The 18421-nt window shown below is 50.2% G+C and overlaps 1 protein-coding gene across 18 annotated transcripts in view; it reads right to left on the bottom strand.

Moving 5' to 3' along the window:
- Window positions 1-661: 661 nt before the first annotated feature.
- GRK4 (G protein-coupled receptor kinase 4) overlaps window positions 662-18421 on the bottom strand; it is a 72631-nt gene continuing 54871 nt past the window's right edge. For 8 of the 18 annotated variants that reach the window (XM_033213551.1, XM_033213557.1, XM_033213558.1 and 5 more), the window contains 7 exons: window positions 17403-17440; window positions 13346-13435; window positions 11939-12147; window positions 5755-5892; window positions 3524-3661; window positions 2520-2657; window positions 756-954 (listed from right to left, as the gene is read on the bottom strand). In XM_033213551.1, coding sequence (XP_033069442.1) covers window positions 901-954; window positions 2520-2657; window positions 3524-3661; window positions 5755-5892; window positions 11939-12147; window positions 13346-13435; window positions 17403-17440 — 805 coding nt within the window. In that variant the 3' untranslated portion in view covers window positions 756-900. Of the gene's footprint in view, window positions 1010-2519; window positions 2658-3523; window positions 3662-5754; window positions 5893-11733; window positions 11876-11938; window positions 12148-13345; window positions 13436-17402; window positions 17441-18421 lie in introns of all 18 variants that reach the window. The other 10 variants (XM_033213543.1, XM_033213542.1, XM_033213548.1 and 7 more) reach the window with 6 other exon arrangements.

Here is an 18421-nt window from a genome sequence, read left to right as displayed (position 1 = left end):
TCCCCCCCAGGTTAGCGCTCCGGTTGCCACGTCTTCCCCCCCGAGGTTAGCGCTCGGCTGCCACGTCTCCCCGGCAGGTTAGCACTCCAGCTGAAGAGGAGAGTCACCAGGCACTGCTGTGAGTTACCAACTTGCGCAGTTTCAGCACTTGTGCAGTTTCAGCACCCTTAACCTCCACGGGAAGCTCCCAGATTCCTAAGCGCCACTAAAGCCCAGGAGGGCTCATGCCTGACACAGCACCAGCCTCTGATGCGGACTCCCACGGTGGAGGCTGTCACCGCATGCCAGGCGCACGCTGGGGCCCTGGCCGCCAGGCCCTGACTGCAGGGTCATGGCAGCAGCCCCTTTCAAGGGCAGATAGATACGCTTGGAGAAAATAAAAACTGGCCACAAACACACAAACCTCAGGAATCTCAATGAGGGGCACAAGGCAACGGGATAGCCATCCAAAGATACAGGAAATGCCAATGGGCTCCGGCTGTCTGATACCCAGGCCCTGGGGAAAGGACGCCCGGCTGCCCAGTCTCTTCCTGGACCACCACATCCCTGGCTGAGTATTGAGACCAAGTCTGGGGGTGGCACAGGGCAGTGCAGGGCTGGTGGACTCGCCATCCATTCCCAAGCCCGGGCTGGCCTCTCCCTGGGTGCAGGGAAAGCTCGCACCCCAGCACGCAAGGCGCCCACACCTGGGCGTGTCTGAGGCCTCAGGGGGTACACTTGCGGCTTTTTCTTCCATCCAGCTTTAGTGAAAACACAACTCAGGTGTTAGTGTGAAAAGATCTGCACGCTCCCGAGGCACGTTTTATTTCGATGTATTTATTACAATTCCAGTTGGGAGGAGACGCCAACACCTGCTCCTTCCTGGCGCCAGGGTCTGCTCTGCGGTCTGCACGGGGATGCTCAGCATCGCTTGGGTTCCACTTCCTTCTCACTGGGGACCGTGGTCAAGCAGCCCTGCGACACACAGCGCTGGCCTCAGTCACACGGCTGATGCAAAGGTTTCACTTTCCTTAAGTGTAGACAACCATTTATAAACTTTTGGGGGGGGTGCTAATTTTTTTCTTTTTTTTTTTTGAGACACAGTCTCGCTCTGTCACCCAGGCTGGAGTGCAATGGCACAATTTCAGATCACTACAACCTCCACCTCCCGGGTTCAAGCAATTCTCCTGCCTCAGACTCCCAAGTAGCTGGGATTATAGGAACCTGCCACCATGCCCGGCTAATTTTTGTATTTTTAGTAGAGATGGGGTTTCATCATGTGGGCCAAGCTGGTCTTGAACTCCTGACCTCAGGTGATCCACCCTCCTCTGCCTCCCAAAGTGCTGGGATTACAGGTGTGAGCCACTGCGCCCAGCCTATTTTTCATACTGAAAGAAAGATGGATTAGAATGTTAGTGGCAGAGCTCTGAATAAACCCCCTGGGAACACACAGGGTGCAAAGTAGGATGGTCCACAAATCCAAGGAGAGACACTGCATGGAAAAAAGGCTTGTCTACATTTAATGCTACTACAAAAGGTCTCTCCAAAGGATTCCATTTTTCTTTCTTTTTCTCTTTTTTTGAGATGGAGTCTTCCGCTGTTCCCCAGGATGGAGAACAGTGGCACGACCTCGGCTCACTGCACCCTCCACCTCCTAGGTTCACGCGATTCTCCTACCTCAGCCTCCCAAGTAGCTGGGACCACAGGCGCCCACCACGCCTGGCTAATTTTTGTATTTTTAGTAGAAATGGGGTTTCGCCATGTTGGCCAGGCTGGTCTCAAACTCCTGACCTCAGGTGATCCACCTGCCTCAGCCTCCCAAAGTGCTGGGATTACAGGCGTGAGTCACCGCGCCCGGCCAGGATGCCATTTTCAAAAAGGAATCCGCTTTCCCCATGCAGCAGGCAAAGGAGGTGAGAGTCTAAGAGCCAGAGCAGGGAGAGATGCATGCGTGGGTGCCACCTGACGAAGGTTCCACAGGATGCCAATTTCTGAGCCCAGTGTAAAATATTTTGTTATCAACATGGGAACCTGTTTGTGAACGTTGGAAAGCAGTCCTGTTTTGGATCAGAACAATGCAATCTCGGCTCACTGCAACCTCCGCCTCCCAGGTTCAAGCGATTCTCTGCCTCAGCATCCTGACTAGCTGGGACTACAGGTGCCTGCCACCATGCCTGGCTAATTTTTGTATTTTTAGTAGAGTTGGGGTTTCACTTTGTTGGCCAGGCTGGTCTCGAACTCCTGACCTCATGATCCACCCACTTCAGCCTCCCAAAGTGCTGGGATTACAGGCGTGAGTCACTGCGCCCAGCCGTCTTATATAATTTTATCTCCCAAATACACAACAGCAACAAACCTCATTGCGAGGATGTTCTCATTGTTCTGGCTGGCCTCTACCTAGCACCACGTGGCTCTCAAACTGTATAAAACTGCTTGTAGGAGCCATTGCAAACAGAAAAAGTATGATGTTTTCACCTTGGTAGTCAGTATGCTTTTCTTTCCACATACACACACATCTATTAGTTTTTAGGTGTTTTTACCCCTCTTCTGAAGAGTCTATGGAAGCAGCCTCTGTTTGGTCTGGAAACCGGGGTATGTATGTTCTCGTCTAGATCTAATGGCAAAGCTTTCTCCCTTTCACTTTTGTTGATGTCTTTGAAACACCCAGATTCGATCATCTGCATGCACAGAAGAGCAGGACAGAGAAGTCACAGAGAAGCTTCCAGGTCAGTGGGTGTCTCCCAGCGCCAGCAACTGCTGCCCAGCCCCGTGCGGAGCAGCTCCTACCCAGTCCCGTGTGGGGCACCTCAGAGCTCCCACACCCACTGTGGGGCCCCTTTCCTGGGTTCCTCCTTCCCTGCCTCCTGACCTCTTCTTGGATAAGTAACGTGGTCTCCTCTCCCCTTGTCTCTCAGTGTACCCCCCAAAGTGGGGAACTACCATGGGAACTCTGGCTGCCAGTCAGCCCTGCTTAGGGAGGGGGGCTCAGGGGTGGCAGGCAAGCGCCCATCGACCCAAAATAGCTACCTCCTGTCCACTTCCTATCACTGGGACCAGGGACATACTGTGCTTCTGGACAGCTGCTGATATGGTTCTTAGCTTGCCCATGGTCTAGTCCTGTGGTCAAAAGTCTTATACAATCTTTTTTTTTTTTTTGAGACAAAGTCTCGTTCTGTCACCCAAGTTGGAGTGCAGTGGCGCAATCTTGGTTTACTGCAACCTGTGCCTCCCAGGTTCAAGCAATTCTCCTGCCTCAGCATCCCGACTAGCTGGGACTACAGGTGCCTGCCACTATGCCCGGCTAATTTTTGTGTTTTTAGTAGAGTCGGGGTTTCACTTTGTTGGACAGGCTGGTCTCAATCTCCTGACCTCGTGATCCGCCCACTTCAGCCTCCCAAAGTGCTGGGATTACAGGCGTGAGCCACTGCGCCCAGCCGTCTTGTATAATTTTATCTTCCAAATACACACACACACACACACACACACCCTTTTCCTGGGTCATTGCTGGAACTAACGTAAAGCTGCTGTGCTGGAAGGGCAGTACCTCATTCTGCCAGGGGATGGAGACACACCCTGTAGCAAACTGAGCGTAGAAGTCTTCATCTGCGGTGTCCAGGTAGATCCCTTTCACTGCCGAGAACTGCTTGATATCCAGGACATCCGTACAGTAAACGGCATGAGGCTGTACAGCAAGAACAGAGGCACCCTCTGAGGTCACTACAGCAATTCTCAGCTCTCTCAGTTCCCAGGAACGAAACGCCCAGCAAACTGACGCATAAACACCGCCATTCTTCCTCTCTCCATTTCTTTGCCAGGCCCCTCCCTCACTTGAGGCATTTTCTAAATCAGAGAAAGTGTCCTCTCAGGAGGTGGTTCGCCAGCTTTTAGTGTCACCAGTCTTGTGGGTACTGTGTCAGGTGCTCTGGCTCTCTCCCTCTCTCTCTCTTTCTCACACACACATACACACACCCACCCCTTCTGAGGGCCATGCCCTTCTCTTTTCTGTAGTGGAAAATGGATTGCAAACAAAGGCCAGGGATGCAGGGCAGGAAGGAGTGCAAATATTAGAAGATGCAGCACAGACCCGGGGAAGTGTGAGCAGGGATAGAGGCCACCAGCAGTGGGATCCCTTAGTGACAATTCTCGCACCTGCCTCCAACTCTAGGTGCGCTCCCTGCAAAGCGCCTGGAGAAAACCTGAGGAACAGCAGCGGCTCCCACTTCCCGCCCTCCTCCAGGTCCATCGAGTGGTCTCCAAGGCTGCAAGAGGCTCAGCTCCCTGGGTCGGCAGGTCCCTCCTCTGGGACAGGAGCCCAGGCCTGCAGCTCCTATCCTGGCACTGCTGTCCTCAGAGGCAAAGGGTCAGGCAGGCAGGAGGGAGTGCCAAGGCCCAGGTCTCCACCTGCCGCCAGTACCGTTGTTTGCACTTTCAGGGCAAAGGAACAAACAGCACGGAAGTTGGCAGCTGTGGGGCCCTCATCTGCTCATGCCAGAGGCACCCACAGTTCTGAGAACACTTTTCACCCAGGACTTGTGCACTACAGTAAAGCAGTGACGCTCCAAAGGCCACAGTCAGCACTGCTGTTAGAGCAGCTGCTCTTGGCCGGGTGCGGTGGCTCAAGCCTGTAATCCCAGCACTTTGGGAGGCCGAGACGGGCGGATCGCGAGGTCAGGAGATCGAGACCATCCTGGCTAACACGGTGAAACCCCGTCTCTACTAAAAATACAAAAACTAGCCGGGCGAGATGGCGGGCGCCTGTAGTCCCAGCTACTCGGGAGGCTGAGGCAGGAGAATGGCGTAAACTCGGGAGGCGGAGCTTGCAGTGAGCTGAGATCCGGCCACTGCACTCCTGTCCGGGCAACAGAGCGAGACTCCGCCTCAAAAAAAAAAAAAAAAAAAAAAAGAGCAGCTGCTCTTCACTCATTCATCCCCTCAGGGTGGGGAGCTGGAAGTCCACTGGCAGGCCCTGCCCCTAGGGGACAGTCCAGAGGAAGGTGTCCCAACAGCACGTTCACAAGGAGGTACAGTGACCACTTCAGGGTCCTCAGTATAGGTCCAGGCCACAGTCCCAGGACCTCATGAGAAGCAGGGTGGGGATACGCGTTCCAGACAAAGGAAGCAGGGGCGGCTCACGGCCGTGGGAAACACAGGAACGAGAGAGAAAGCCAGCCCTGAGACCAGAAAGGGGACATGGGTGGCCAGGCATGGTGGCTCATGCCTGTCATCCCAGCATTTTGGGAGGTCAAGGCAGGGGGATCGGTTGGGGCCAGGAGTTCAAAAGTAGCCTGGGCAACATAGGGAGACCCCCGTCTCTAGGAAAAAATTAAAAATGAGCTGGGTGTCGTGTGCCTGTGATCTCAGCTACTTAGGGGGCTTCACCAGCATTGAGGCTGAAAGTGACACCAGGCAGGGAGCCAGAGCACCGCTGAGGTCTGTGAGGGGCCAGTGAGTGGCCAGAGGACACTGGGGTGACAAAAGAAGAACCAGGTAGGATAGGCACCATGAGCAAAAGCCACATGCTGGCTGTACCTGGTGATTCTGCATCTGTTGTAATACAAAACAAAAAACTGTGTTGCAGCTGGACACAGTGGCTCACGCCTATAATCTCAGCACTCTGGGAGGCCGAGGTGAAGGACCACTTGAGGCCAGGGGTGCAAGACCAGGCTGGGCAACACAGTGAGATCCCCCATCGCTATTTTTAAAAAAAGAAAGAGAAAACCCGTGCAGTGTGGATCACTGTTCCCGGGGCCCTGCTCGTCCTGGCAATGCACTTACATCAGGACAGAAAGGGGGCTCCAACATGTTTGCCTCCAGCCTCCTGAAGTTGATGTTCTTGAACACGGGGTGCTGCTTCACCCCAGCCGCTCCCTCGCCCCTGCAGCCCAGCCGCTTGCTTGGATTCTTGGTGAGTAACTGCAAGAGGCGGAAATAGAATCCACTTAAGCCTCTGGATAAAAATGAAAACTCAGAACTCCCTCCATAATAATAACCAAAGGACTCGGGAGGGCAGAAAGCAGGTGCATCGAACAAATCATTTCAAAGCATCCACCAAACCTCAGGAACTCAGACTTTACTCATTACATTATGTGGTGCTTCACAGAGGAGGGGGCTGAGGTTTTGCCTTTGAGCTATCAATAAATAAGGGGCTGGCTATGTTATTCTTTACATTTAAAAAATTAATCATAAAAATTCGGGGATTTTTAGAGGAAACAGAAACTGCTGTGAATTTCAGAAATACTAAAGACCTCAGATGAGGCAAACATTGAGCAAACCGAGTTCTAAAAATATATATATATATATTTTTTTTTTTTTTTTTTGAGACGGAGTCTCACTCTGTTGCCCGGGCTGGAGTGCAGTGGCCGGATCTCAGCTCACTGCAAGCTCCGCCTCCCGGGTTCACGCCATTCTCCTGCCTCAGCCTCCCGGGTAGCTGGGATTACAGGCGCCCGCCACCTCGCCCGGCTAGTTTTTTTTGTATTTTTTAGTAGAGACGGGGTTTCACCGTGTTAGCCAGGATGGTCTCGATCTCCTGACCTCGTGATCCGCCCGTCTTGGCCTCCCAAAGTGCTGGGATTACAGGCTTGAGCCACCGCACCTGGCCTAAAAATATATTCTTAATACTTTGGTATTCTAGTGTATTCTTTTTTTTTTTTTTTGAGGCGGAGTCTCGCTCTATCGCCCAGGCTGGAGTGCAGTGGCCGGATCTCAGCTCACTGCAAGCTCCGCCTCCCGGGTTTACGCCATTCTCCTGCCTCAGCCTCCCGAGTAGCTGGGACTACAGGCGCCCGCCACGTCGCCCGGCTAGTTTTTGTATTTTTAGTAGAGACGGGGTTTCACCGTGTTCGCCAGGATGGTCTCGATCTCCTGACCTCGTGATCCGCCCATCTAGTGTATTCTTAAAATGACCAGAAAGTATCTCTTTAGAAAGTATTCCTTACATGCATGTTTACAATCATCACAAAGTCAAATAAGCCTTCCTCCACAATTCTTATCAATCAGAAAAAGCAGGGCTGTGCTCAGAAGCAACACATGAAAGACCTGAACCCCTGAAATGTGACCTAGACCCAGGCTTGGGAAACCACAGTCCAGCCACCACAGGCACCAGCTGCCTGGTTTTGTAAACAAGGCTTTATCGGCACCAAGCAAAACAAGGCTTTATTTTGCACTGTATTGGCAGAGCTGAATAGCTGTAATAGAGACCTGCAAAGTCTAAACGCTATTTACCATCTGGCCTTACAGAAAAGTATGCTGATCCCTGGCCAACTCAAAGTCCCAAAGACCAGAAAGCATTCTGGTCTGTGCTTCTATCTCCCACTTCTCAGCTCCTTGCTGGGCTGTGCCTGCTCCAGGGCTGTGTCTACAAAGCTCTTTGGCTCGCTGACTCCTGCTCAATTCTTCAGGTTTTAGCTTTCTAGCCCTCATCCCTGCACTAAATTAGGCTCCCCAACTTTTTTTGCTACAGCCCGAGGGCATCCTCCACCTCTCCTTGATGACAAATATTTCATGCTGAGAATGAGGCATTTGAATGTACTGTGATTGCCAGGCTGTCCTGCTAGACTCAAAGGTTCCTGAAGCTGGGGCTGTGTGACTCTTGCCCACTGTGACACCCCAGCGTCTAGCCAGAGCAGGCACTCAGTAACAGTTGCTCAGTGCATTTGTTCTTTGCATGCTTTGTTGATTTAAAAGAGATCTGAAGGCTGGGTGCGGTGGCTCACGCCTGTAATCCCAGCACTTTGGGAGGCCGAGGCAGGTGGATCATGAGGTCAGGAGATCAAGACCATCCTGACCAACATGGTGAAACCCCAAGTCTACTAAAAATACAAAAATTAGCCAGGCGTGGTGGCACGTGCCTGTAGTCCCAGCAACTCGAGAGGCTGAGGCAGGAGAATCCTTTGAACCCGGGAGGCGGATGCTGCAGTGAGCTGAGGTCGCACCACTGCACTCCAGCCTGGGCCAGATCTGTTTCTTGAGACTCCGTCTCAAAGAAACAACAATAAATACATAAATAAAACATATCTGAAAATTAACTGTAATGCAAACACCATTTCTGCATCTCAGGGCCTCCACAGCCCCATGGTTGAGCTTGCTGCCAGCATACTCCCCTCCCATTGAGGGCCAGGATGGTCTGAATGTGTGTGTCCCCCGCAAATCTGTAAGCTGAAACTTCATGCCCAATGCAATAGTATTGACAGGTGGGACCTTTTGGTGGTGGTGAGGTCATGAAGGCTCTGCCCTCTTGAATGGGATTCGTGCCATTAGAAAAGGGGCCCCAGGGAGCTGGTTTGTCCTCTGCCCTGTGAAGGTGCAGTGAGAAGACTCCATCTTTCTTTTTCTTTCTTTCTTTTTTTTTTTAAATACAGACAGTGTCTCACTGTGTTACCAGGCTGGTCTCGAGCTCCTTGGCTCAACTGATCCTCCCACCTCAGCCTCCCAAAGTGCTAAGATTACAGGTATGAGCCAGCATGTCCAGCCAAGGCTCCATCTTTGAAGCAAAGAGTAGTCCTCACCAACACCCAATCTGCAGGCATCTTGATCTAGGACTTCCAGCCTCCTGACTGAGAAAATAAACTCCTGCTGTTGATACATTATTCAGTCTAAGGGATTCTGTCATAGCAGCCTGAAGGGACTAAGACAGATGGCCTGACCAGGCAGCACAGAGCAGAGGAGAGGGGCTTGGTCCAAAAGCTGGGCTCAGGTCCAGCTGCCAGCAATCGCTGTGTGATGTCATTAACCCATAGAACACATTTTTTTTTTTTTTTTTGGACAGAGTCTCGCTCTGTCGCCCAGGCTGGAGTGCAGTGGCATAATCTCGGCTCACTGCAAGCTCCACCTCCCAGGTTCACGCCATTCTCCTGCCTCAGCCTCCCGTGTAGCTGGGACTACAGGGGCCTGCCATGACGCCTGGCTAATTTTTTTTTTTTTTTTTTTTTTTTCATTTTTAGTAGAGACAGGGTTTCACCATGTTAGCCAGGATGGTCTCGATCTCCTGACCTCGTGATCCACCTGCCTCGGCCTCCCAGAGTGCTGGAATTCCAGGCGTGAGCCACCGCGCCCGGCCAGTTCTGCTTTTTCACTGCAGTCATTTCTGTTTGTTTTAGGCCTAACATTAAACTGTGAGCTCTTAGGGGCAGATTCCATTTCTAGTACATATTTATACGTTCTTGCAGCCCTGTCAGTGTTGTGAGAAGACTCCATTACCTAATAGTCACCTCTAAGCAGAGTGAGCTAGCCGGGAGAACTCCAGGGTGACCCTTGGCTCCGGGACGAGCCTGTAGTGCCCATGGCTTCATATATGGAACCACATGAAAAGGACATCAGAATAATTCCTCTCCAGCCAGTGCCAGCCCACATCAGTTACCCAGGCACGGCTGCTAGGAATGCCGACACCCAGGCAGGGGCCTATGCCTGGCTGCTTGGTCCTGTGGCCTCTCTTCTCCAGTGACCTTATCCTCCATCCCCGTAGTGACCCCCAGCCACTCTCTCCCGGTCACACTCCAGACTCTTGGCCAGCAAGAGCTCCCTCCGTCAGCTCCACTCCAAGCAGTTTCCTATCTGAGCATCCCTCTAGTCTTTCTAACTCTGGCCTGGAGGGGCCTGGACTCCCAACTTGGACTGTGCTGGGCCCATCCTCTGTTGAACCTGCTGTTCCCTGTGCCCCTTTCCTCGTCCACTGGAGCCAGCGTCGAGCCCATGGTCTGTCCTCTAGTCACTCCTCTGCATGTAGCCCAGCTCCCCAGCGTTTCTCTAGCTGCTGGACCAAACCAGAGCTGGGCGAGTGCAGCTCCCTGCTGGCTCTGAGCTTGCACCATCCGGGTGTGGCAGGAGCCCAGCACACAACCACGGCCACTCCCCTCCCTTCAGGTCCACATGGCTCTTGATGCTGTTGAGGAAAACCCTGCTTTCTAGGGCTTCAAGCCTCCCCTCTCCTCACACCTGCCTCCCACCTTTGCTCCCCACTGGGCTGACCATCTGAGAAAAAGCAGCTCTGTTAAGAGACCGTTCACAGCCCCGCTCACGTCTCCCCAGCTGTGCTGCGCTGGCCACAGACTCTGCCTCCTCTCCGGTCGCTGGAGGAACTGTCCACACACTTCCTGTGCGCTGGCTGCTGTCCTCCCCACCGCAAGGACTTGCCTCTAGTGAGTACCCCCTTCCCTCCAGCCCACCTTGGGGTCAGCCTGAAGTCTTCTCCACCACCTGCCTTCAGGATCCATCCTGAATCTGACAGTGGTCATCTGCCATCACTTCTCACACCTGCTCTGCCACCACCGAGGTCTGCGTCACCTTTACTCTCACCTGAACAGCTGCAAAGCCCCCAATGGCCTTCCTCCTTCCTGTCCATTCATTTTCCCCCAGCGGCCGGCAAGCCTGGTCCCATCACATCACTCTTCACAGAGCCCTGCGATGGCTTCATGGTCATCAGAGGAAGCAACACTTAAGGCTTGACAATGATGACAATGACAGGTGACAGGTGGTTCTGCATGGCCTGGGCTTGCTGCTCTCTGTCCTGTCCCCCTGTAACCCCCTCCTGCTCTTGCCAGCGGTCTGCTCTGCCCAGCAGGCTCCCTCCCTTTCTCCCCCGAGCCTGCCGCCGCTCCAGGCAGTTCCCTGCCCTCCAGAGTGCAGGTCCTCCGCACAGCTCACATGTCTATGCATTTGTTCTGTTTCCTGTCAGTTCTCGCGGGGGGGGCGGGGACTTCTGTTTTACTTGCTGCTGTTTCCCCCAATGCCTAGGACAGTGCCTGGAGTGTACAAGATGCTCAATAAATCCTCGTTGAATGAAAATAAATGAAAAAAAATGTGCTCAAAAAATACTGGTTTGAAATAAGTAACAGAGTTTCCCTCACTGATAGAGCGTCTGGGCAGTGAGGGGTGGTAGGAGGAGACCGGTCCCAGAGGCAGATGGACCCTGACAGCCCCTTGCTCATTCTGGGACCAGGGGCCAGGTCTCCACTGCTTAGGGCTTGTCTCCTTGCTGTGACTCGCAGGTGCCACTGTCAGCCTCAGAGGCCCTTGGCACAATTAGGGGAATTGTTCATCTAGCAGCAGGCCCAGAGCCAGGTACACAGCAGGCCCTCAGGTCAGTGTCTCTGGGACTACCATCACTGGCAGGTGGCTGAACCCTTACCATCTCAAATGACAGGAAAGATTGGTTTTATGTCTAACTTCATGTAAAACTGGTCAATGAAACAAGGCTCGGCTGTTTTCTGAAAGCTGAATTAATAGCCTTGGTATCACTCTTCCCTTTCAATAGCATCGTTTGAGAAATCAAACCATGAATTTTACTCTGTGTCGCTCTAATTGAAACCCAATTAAGTCATTTCCAGATCATGTCTGGAAACTTTTCTCGCTGGCCCTTTTTGTCTGATGAAATCCCAGTGGCAGGAGCATGGGGAAGGAGGCAGGCAGACGTGAGCCTCCTGAGCACGCATGTTCCGCCTGCTGGGCCAGGAGACAGGTGGACGTGAGCCTCCTGAGCACGCATATCTTCCCTGCTGGGCCAGGAGACAGGTGGACATGAGCCTCCTGAGCACGCATGTCCTCCCTGCTGGGCCAGGAGACAGGTGGACGTGAGCCTCCTGAGCACGCCTGTCTTCCCTGCTGTGCCAGGAGACAGGTGGACGTGAGCCTCCTGAGCACACGTGTCCTACCTGCTGTGCCAGGAGACAGGTGGACGTGAGCCTCCTGAACACACGTGTCCTACCTGCTGTGCCAGGAGACAGGTGGACGTGAGCCTCCTGAACACACGTGTCCTACCTGCTGGGCCAGGAGACAGTTGATGTGAGCCTCCTGAGCACGCATGTCCTCCCTGCTGGGCCGCTGGGGCAGGGGCAGGGGCAGGGCCTGGGAGGTGGGCGGCCAGGGTTTGCTGAAGATGACAGACCAACACTTGTTATATCTGCCAGTGAAAACAACTAGAATGAGAAGTGCCATTTCCCAGCCTCTACAGAGCCTGACCTACCATCCTGCAGATAGATTTGGCATCCTCTGAAAACTTCTCGGAATACTCCTCAGTATCATTCTTGATTCTTTGATCGATCTCCTCCCGTTTGACTTTTTCTTTGAATTTTTTGAATGGAGAATGTCCCTGAATCATTTCATAGATTACACAGCCAAGTCCCCACCAATCGGGACTAAACGTATACTTTTCATTATTGACAACTTCAGGTGCTACATAACAAATACGGGAAATGGAAATTAAGTTAAATTTTGATTTTAAATTTTCTTATATTTTCCAATAATACAGTATACATTCAACGTGTGTGACAACATGGACGAACCTTAAAAACATTATGTTAAGGCTGCGCCAGTGGCTCACACCTATAATCCCAGCATTTTGGGAGGTCGAGGCAGGCAGGTCACCTGAGGTCAAGAGTTTGAGACCAGCCTGGACAACATGGTGAAACCCGTCTCTACTAAAAATACAAAAATTAGCCAGGTGTGGCGGCAGGCGCCTATAGTCCCAGATACTCAGGAAGCTGAGGCAGAAGAATCGCTCGTGCCTGGGAGGTGGACGTTGCAGTGAGCCAAGATCGTGCCACTGCACTCTAGCCTAGGCGACAGAGTGAGACTCCGTCTCAAAATAAAAAAAAAAGGTCTGAAATTAGATGGTGGTCATGGTTGCATGGCTCTGTGAAAATACTAAAATCTGTTGTATTACACACTTCAAACTGATGGACTTTATGACATATGAATTATACCCCAATAAAACTAATATTTTTAAACATTTGTATGATTCATCCAGGATGAGCTGAATTGCCACAGAGTCACATTCACAAGGGACATGGCGGTCTAGGGAAGGCTCCCCCTCCTGAAGGGGTTCTGTCTCCAGACACACAGAGCCATGCCCAGAGCACCCCAAGTGTCATGTCTTGCCATCTATCCCAGGTCAGTGAAAAATCCCAGAAGACGCAGGAGCAGAAAGCCACAAGACCTTGGGGGTCTTCCTGCAGGACTCTGCGAGACCCTCAGAGGCCACCCCTGGGGGTTGGCTGGCACTGCCCCTGGATCTTTGGAATAACCAGAGTGGGGCGATTTCCTGAGGCTCTGAGAGGCCATCGTGCACGGGGAGGACATTGGCAGAGTGAGGAGACCTGCGGTGTCATCCCGATTCTGCCCTCACTTTTCTGAGTGACCTCAGGACTCACAACCTCTCGGGCCTCACCCCTCATCTGTAAGAAGGTGAGGGCAGCCTACAGGATCCCCAGCAGCCTCAACACTCTGACAGGTTAGAGATTCAAAACACCATTGTGGCATCTACTAGTGTCCAAACTGAGGCCCTGGTCCACTCAGGGTGGCTTTCTCTGTGTTCTGAGGCACTCAGGCACCCGGAGAGAAAGGATAAGGATGCTGAAAGCCTCTCACGAACCCATGTAGCCGACTGTTCCAACTCTTCCTTGAGCCATCTGCCCTTCTGGGATCTCCATGGCCAAACCGAGGTCTGAAATCCGGATGTGTCCTGTGTGTTCAAATATGGTATTACACAGGTCATGGGGGCAGTAGTGACACTTCAACAACAATTAAAATGGGAAAAAAGGCCCCTCAGAAACCATGGATGGAAAAATAGTATTTCATACTCTGGAACAGTAAATATAAAATGATATTTAACCTTTTTCATGTTTAGTAAAATTCCATACAGTGCATTTAGTTTCACTAGTAGCAGGAAAATTTGATTTTTGCCTATTCATTAGGAAGCTCTTTAATCATAGACAAACCCTTGACAAGACAGAAACACTGGATTTATTATTTTATGTCATACAACTTCCAGATACATCAATAAAAGTATAATGAATATTATATCAACTACAGAAGAGTAAATAAATACTTTGTCAGAGTACCAGTACTATATACAGGGACAGCTATGCATGAATGACATGGAGTTTTTCTCTTGAGAACAAATGGTAATAGAGTCAGGGAAATAATAAACAAAATTAAGGTACTTAGGAAACTATATTGTGTTAATGCCTTGTATATAGAAGGATTTAAATATTTGTTGAATTCCTATGGAACTAACAAATTAGGCCAGACATGGTGGCTTACATCTGTAATTCCAGCACTTTGGGAGGCCAAGGTGGGAGGATTACTTGGGTCCCAGAGTTTGAGACCAGCCTGGGAAACATGACAAGACCCTGTCTCTACAAAAAAAAAGATGTTTTTAAAAATTGGCTGGGTGTGATGGCACATGGCTATGGTCCCATCTACTCTGGAGGCTGAGGCAGGAGGATCGCTTGAGCCCGGAAGGGCGAGGCTGCGGTGAGTCATGATCACACTATTGCAGGGCAAGAGTGAGAACCTGTCTCAAAAAAACTATAAAGAAAGTAAGAAATTATTGAAAACATTCTGCTGAGTGTGTAGAAAAATAAGCCAGCCCTGGAAGCGGACACTATCTTCAACTTATCCACCACTTATCCTCAGCTTCTAATATAGTACCCAGGCCTACAGTAGGTGCTCAATAAATATTTATTGGCAAAATGAATGAACAACCAATAAATGTTTGCTAAAAACTAAAAATATGCAACATGCCCTACAAGACACTGTAGTCATTTTAAAACAGTCTACATGATGCTTTAGAGAGGAAAGCCGGCCTCTGACTCGGCTGCATGCACATAATACACCACCCCCTGCCCTTGCTGCGTGCCCACCCTGGGAGGTGGGAGAGTACAGGGGTGAGGAGCACAGATCCTGTAGCCAGATGGAGTGGGTCTGAGTCCTGGCTCTGCCATTTACTATCACGTCTCAGTTTCCTCCCCTCGTACAGATGCATTCTTTCAATAATCCAGATTTCATTTTCTTTTCTTTTCTTTTTTTTTTTATTTTGTAGAGACAGGGTTTGGTCATGTTGCCCAGGCTGGTCTTGAACTCCTGGGCTCAAGCGATCCTCCCACCCCGGCCTCCCAAAGTGCTAGGATTACAGGTGTGTGACACTGTGCCTGGCCAGCTTTCATGTATTTTTCATTTAAGTAGAGTGCTAGCATGTTGTGACTTATTTTTTTTTTTTGCATCATTGACTTATTTTTCTTATAAAAATGGATTTTTAAACTGAGAAATGCAACTTAAAACTACATTGAAATACCAATTCCCGGCTAACAAACTGACAAAAGCTCCAGAGTTCGAGAACTCGGTCTGCTGGCGAGGCTGTGGGGAAACAGGTGCTCTTGGGCACTGCTGGTGGGAATGCAGATGGGACAACACTCTGGAGGGGAATCTGGCAATATCTGGCAAATTGCATATGAATTCACCCACTTCTAGGCCACCATCAAGGATACATCCAACAAACTAGGAAGTAACACGTGCTCTCCATCGCGGCACTAACGGAAACAGCACGAGTGGAGATGACACGCCCACCAGCAAGGGCCGTGCAAACAGGGCAGGTACGCCTGCAGGAGGCACAGCAGACGGCGGAAGTTCTTCACGAGTGTTGCAGAGCCATCTTTGCCACATATTCAGTGAAACAGCCAAGTGGAGGACAATGCGTGTGGTCTACTACTTTATTTAAGAAACAAGTGGGGAACTTGTTTATATAGGATATGTATATGTCTATACATATACCATATGTAAATGAAGGAATAAAATATGAGCTAAAATAATTACTTGGGGGTGGTCAGGGATGGAGGGATGGAATCTAGACATCTCTCAATACATTCTATTTTGTGGTTTTATCTTTGGAACCACATAAATGTTTTACATAATTATAACATTAAAAAATTAGATTGCTAAAAACTGAAAGCAAAATTAAGAAAACGAACCTAATGGTGTATCCAGCTGGTGGTATAACCACATAGAAAGGAATGATACTGAGTTACTTTTTTTTTTTTTTTTTTGAGACAGAGTCTCACTCTGTCACCCAGGCTGGAATGCAATGGCATGATTTCAGCTCACTGCAACCTCTACTTCTCAGGTTCAACCGTTTCTCCTGCCTCAGCTCCTCAAGTAGCTGGGACCACAGGCATGCACTACCACGCCCGCCTAATTTTTGTATTTTTAGTAGAGACAGGGTTTCGCCATGTTGGCCAGGCTGGTCTTGAACTCCTGACCTCAGGTGATCCACCCTCCTTTGCCTCCCAAAATACTGGGATTACAGGCATGAGTCTGTGCCCAGCCTCTGAGTGACTTTAAATTAATTTGAGTGAACAACCCAAGAACCAAAGAACTTTTGCTAATGACTAAAAGAATTGCAAAGAAATCTTTTACTGTTTTTTTGTTTGTTTTTGTTGTTGTTGTTGTTTGTTTGTTTTTTGAGATGGAGTCTCATTCTATCACCCAGGCTGGAGTGTAGTGGCGCGATCTTGGCTCATTGAAACCTCTGCCATCCCCGGGATGCTGGAATTCCAGTACCCTCCTTCCTCACAGGGCGGAGTGTCATACATGAATTAGATAAGCATGAAAGCATCTGGCAGAGGTGTAAAAGGAGACTAGCATTCCAAGTCCCCTGCGACTGCCCTCAGTCTCCGTGTTAGACGCCTGTCCTCTTCTTGGCAGGAGCCACTTTGACCCTGCCATATGCGCTCTACTAGACTGTAAGACCCTTCTTTGCCAAGAAAGCTCACTTGAAAGAAGCTCTCTCCCAGCACTGCTTGCGAGCTATGTGTGAGCACAAGCACGCACCCCAGCAGTCCAACCATCCTTGCATTCTGGTATGACTGTCTCTTAGAGGAACCAAGATGGAGTGCGCACCCATGCTGCTGACAAGGAGCCTGCTGAAAAGGGCCACTTCCTCTCCACTACTACAGGGTCTCCAAGCAGCCATCTGCACCCTGCTTTGTGACACATGCTATGGGGCAAGAGGACAGCACCAGGGGCAGCATGACAAAGTTTGGAGGGGAATGGAAATAAAAAAGGAATAAAGCAAGAGGTGGGTCAACAGCAAGAAACAAGAGAGAGAAAATGTTCTGACTTTGTGTTTACTTTAGTATGCTTCTAGGCAGGGCACAGTGGCTCATGCCTATAATCCTAGTGCTTTGGGAGGCAAGGCAGGAGGATTGCTTGAGGACAGTAGTTGGAGAACAGCCTGGACAACATAGCATGACCCCTATCTCTACAAAACATGGTGACGCACACCTGTAGTCCCAGCTCTGCAGAAAGCTGAGGTGGCAGGATTGCTTGTTCCCAGCAGTTCAAGGCTGCAGTGAGCTATGATTACACCACTACACTCCAGCCTGGGCGACATAGCAAGACTCTGTCTCAAAAAAAAAAAAAAAAAAGCTTCTGAACTCAATCATTAATTGAAAATTATGACCAGCTTTGCTTCTTGCCTAAATACTGGGAAATGACCAAATTGTCAGTATTTTATCTTTTTAAAATGAACACATACCACAGAGTTTTTCTTTGTTGTTGTTTCCATTCTCTATTAATTATTAAGTCCACTTTCTGCATCCAAGTCCCTTAACAAAGTCTACCCGTTAGATGGGAAAGGCTTGCCCACTTACCGCGATCATCAAGGAGAATATTCTCAGGCTTTAAGTCTCTATAAGGAAAAAAACAACAACAGAAGCCTCAATGATTCAGAAGCTGGCACTGTGATTCCCGAGTACCCAGTGGGAACAACCAGCATAAGCAAGGGCCAGGATGGCAGAAAGCAAAACTACCCTTCATGAGCCACGGAAACTGTCTTTAGCTGTCACATGGCAGGACGAGAATGTTACAAAATTCATCTCAGCAAACAGCTCACATATGATGACAGTGTAAAATGAACTGCTTTGCATAATTATACAGATTGGAAGACATTTCAGTGATTAAATATGCAGCCCAGTAGTAAGGAAAGCAACTAGTCCTTAATGAACGTGGCTCAATTGCTCTTAACCATTAACATATTTTTAAGAGTTTCAAAAACTGAAAATTCCCCATATTAGAGTGCCTCAAGCTGGGTGCGGTGGCATGTACCTGTAGTCCCAGCTACTCAGGGGGCTGAGGTGGGAATGTCACTTGGGCCATTGGTCATTCATTCAACAAATGCTTGGTGATAGCTACTGATGGTGAGTCCTGTGGACACAGCGGTGGATGGGGCAGCCATGGGCAGCCCCCACTGAGTGCAGGTGGGTGAGGCAAGTGGGTACGGGAGGTTAGGGGATGAACCAAAGCTTACATGAGAAAATCCAGCTCGTCTTGAGACTGAAGCCAAACATGGCGACTCAGCTATAGTCACCTGTGAAGTGTGATTTACTCCAGGGGAACAAAAGAATCCAATCTCCTACAGGTGTGTTCCATGCTCCAATACCACCAGACTCTTACCTCTAAGCAATGGCAACAAGGCTTCCTCAACTCAAGCGACCACCTCTGTGTCTAGAGGACTCACAGCCAGGGCAGCAATCCACCCCTTGCTCAATGCTCAAGGTGCAGAGGTGTCAGCCCCACTGCCAAGCCTGGTCTCTGATCCTTGAGAGATATTTATCCCATACTGGCTGTGGGATATAGAAGATCAGGAGAAGCCAAAGGTCCATCAGAACAG

Source organism: Trachypithecus francoisi, unplaced genomic scaffold (genome assembly GCF_009764315.1).
Source record: "Trachypithecus francoisi isolate TF-2019V2 unplaced genomic scaffold, Tfra_2.0 Lachesis_group1, whole genome shotgun sequence".
In the NCBI taxonomy this organism is placed as follows: domain Eukaryota; kingdom Metazoa; phylum Chordata; class Mammalia; order Primates; family Cercopithecidae; genus Trachypithecus; species Trachypithecus francoisi.
The sequence above is the reverse complement of the archived record's forward strand: the minus strand, read 5'-3'. Positions and strand labels throughout refer to the sequence as shown.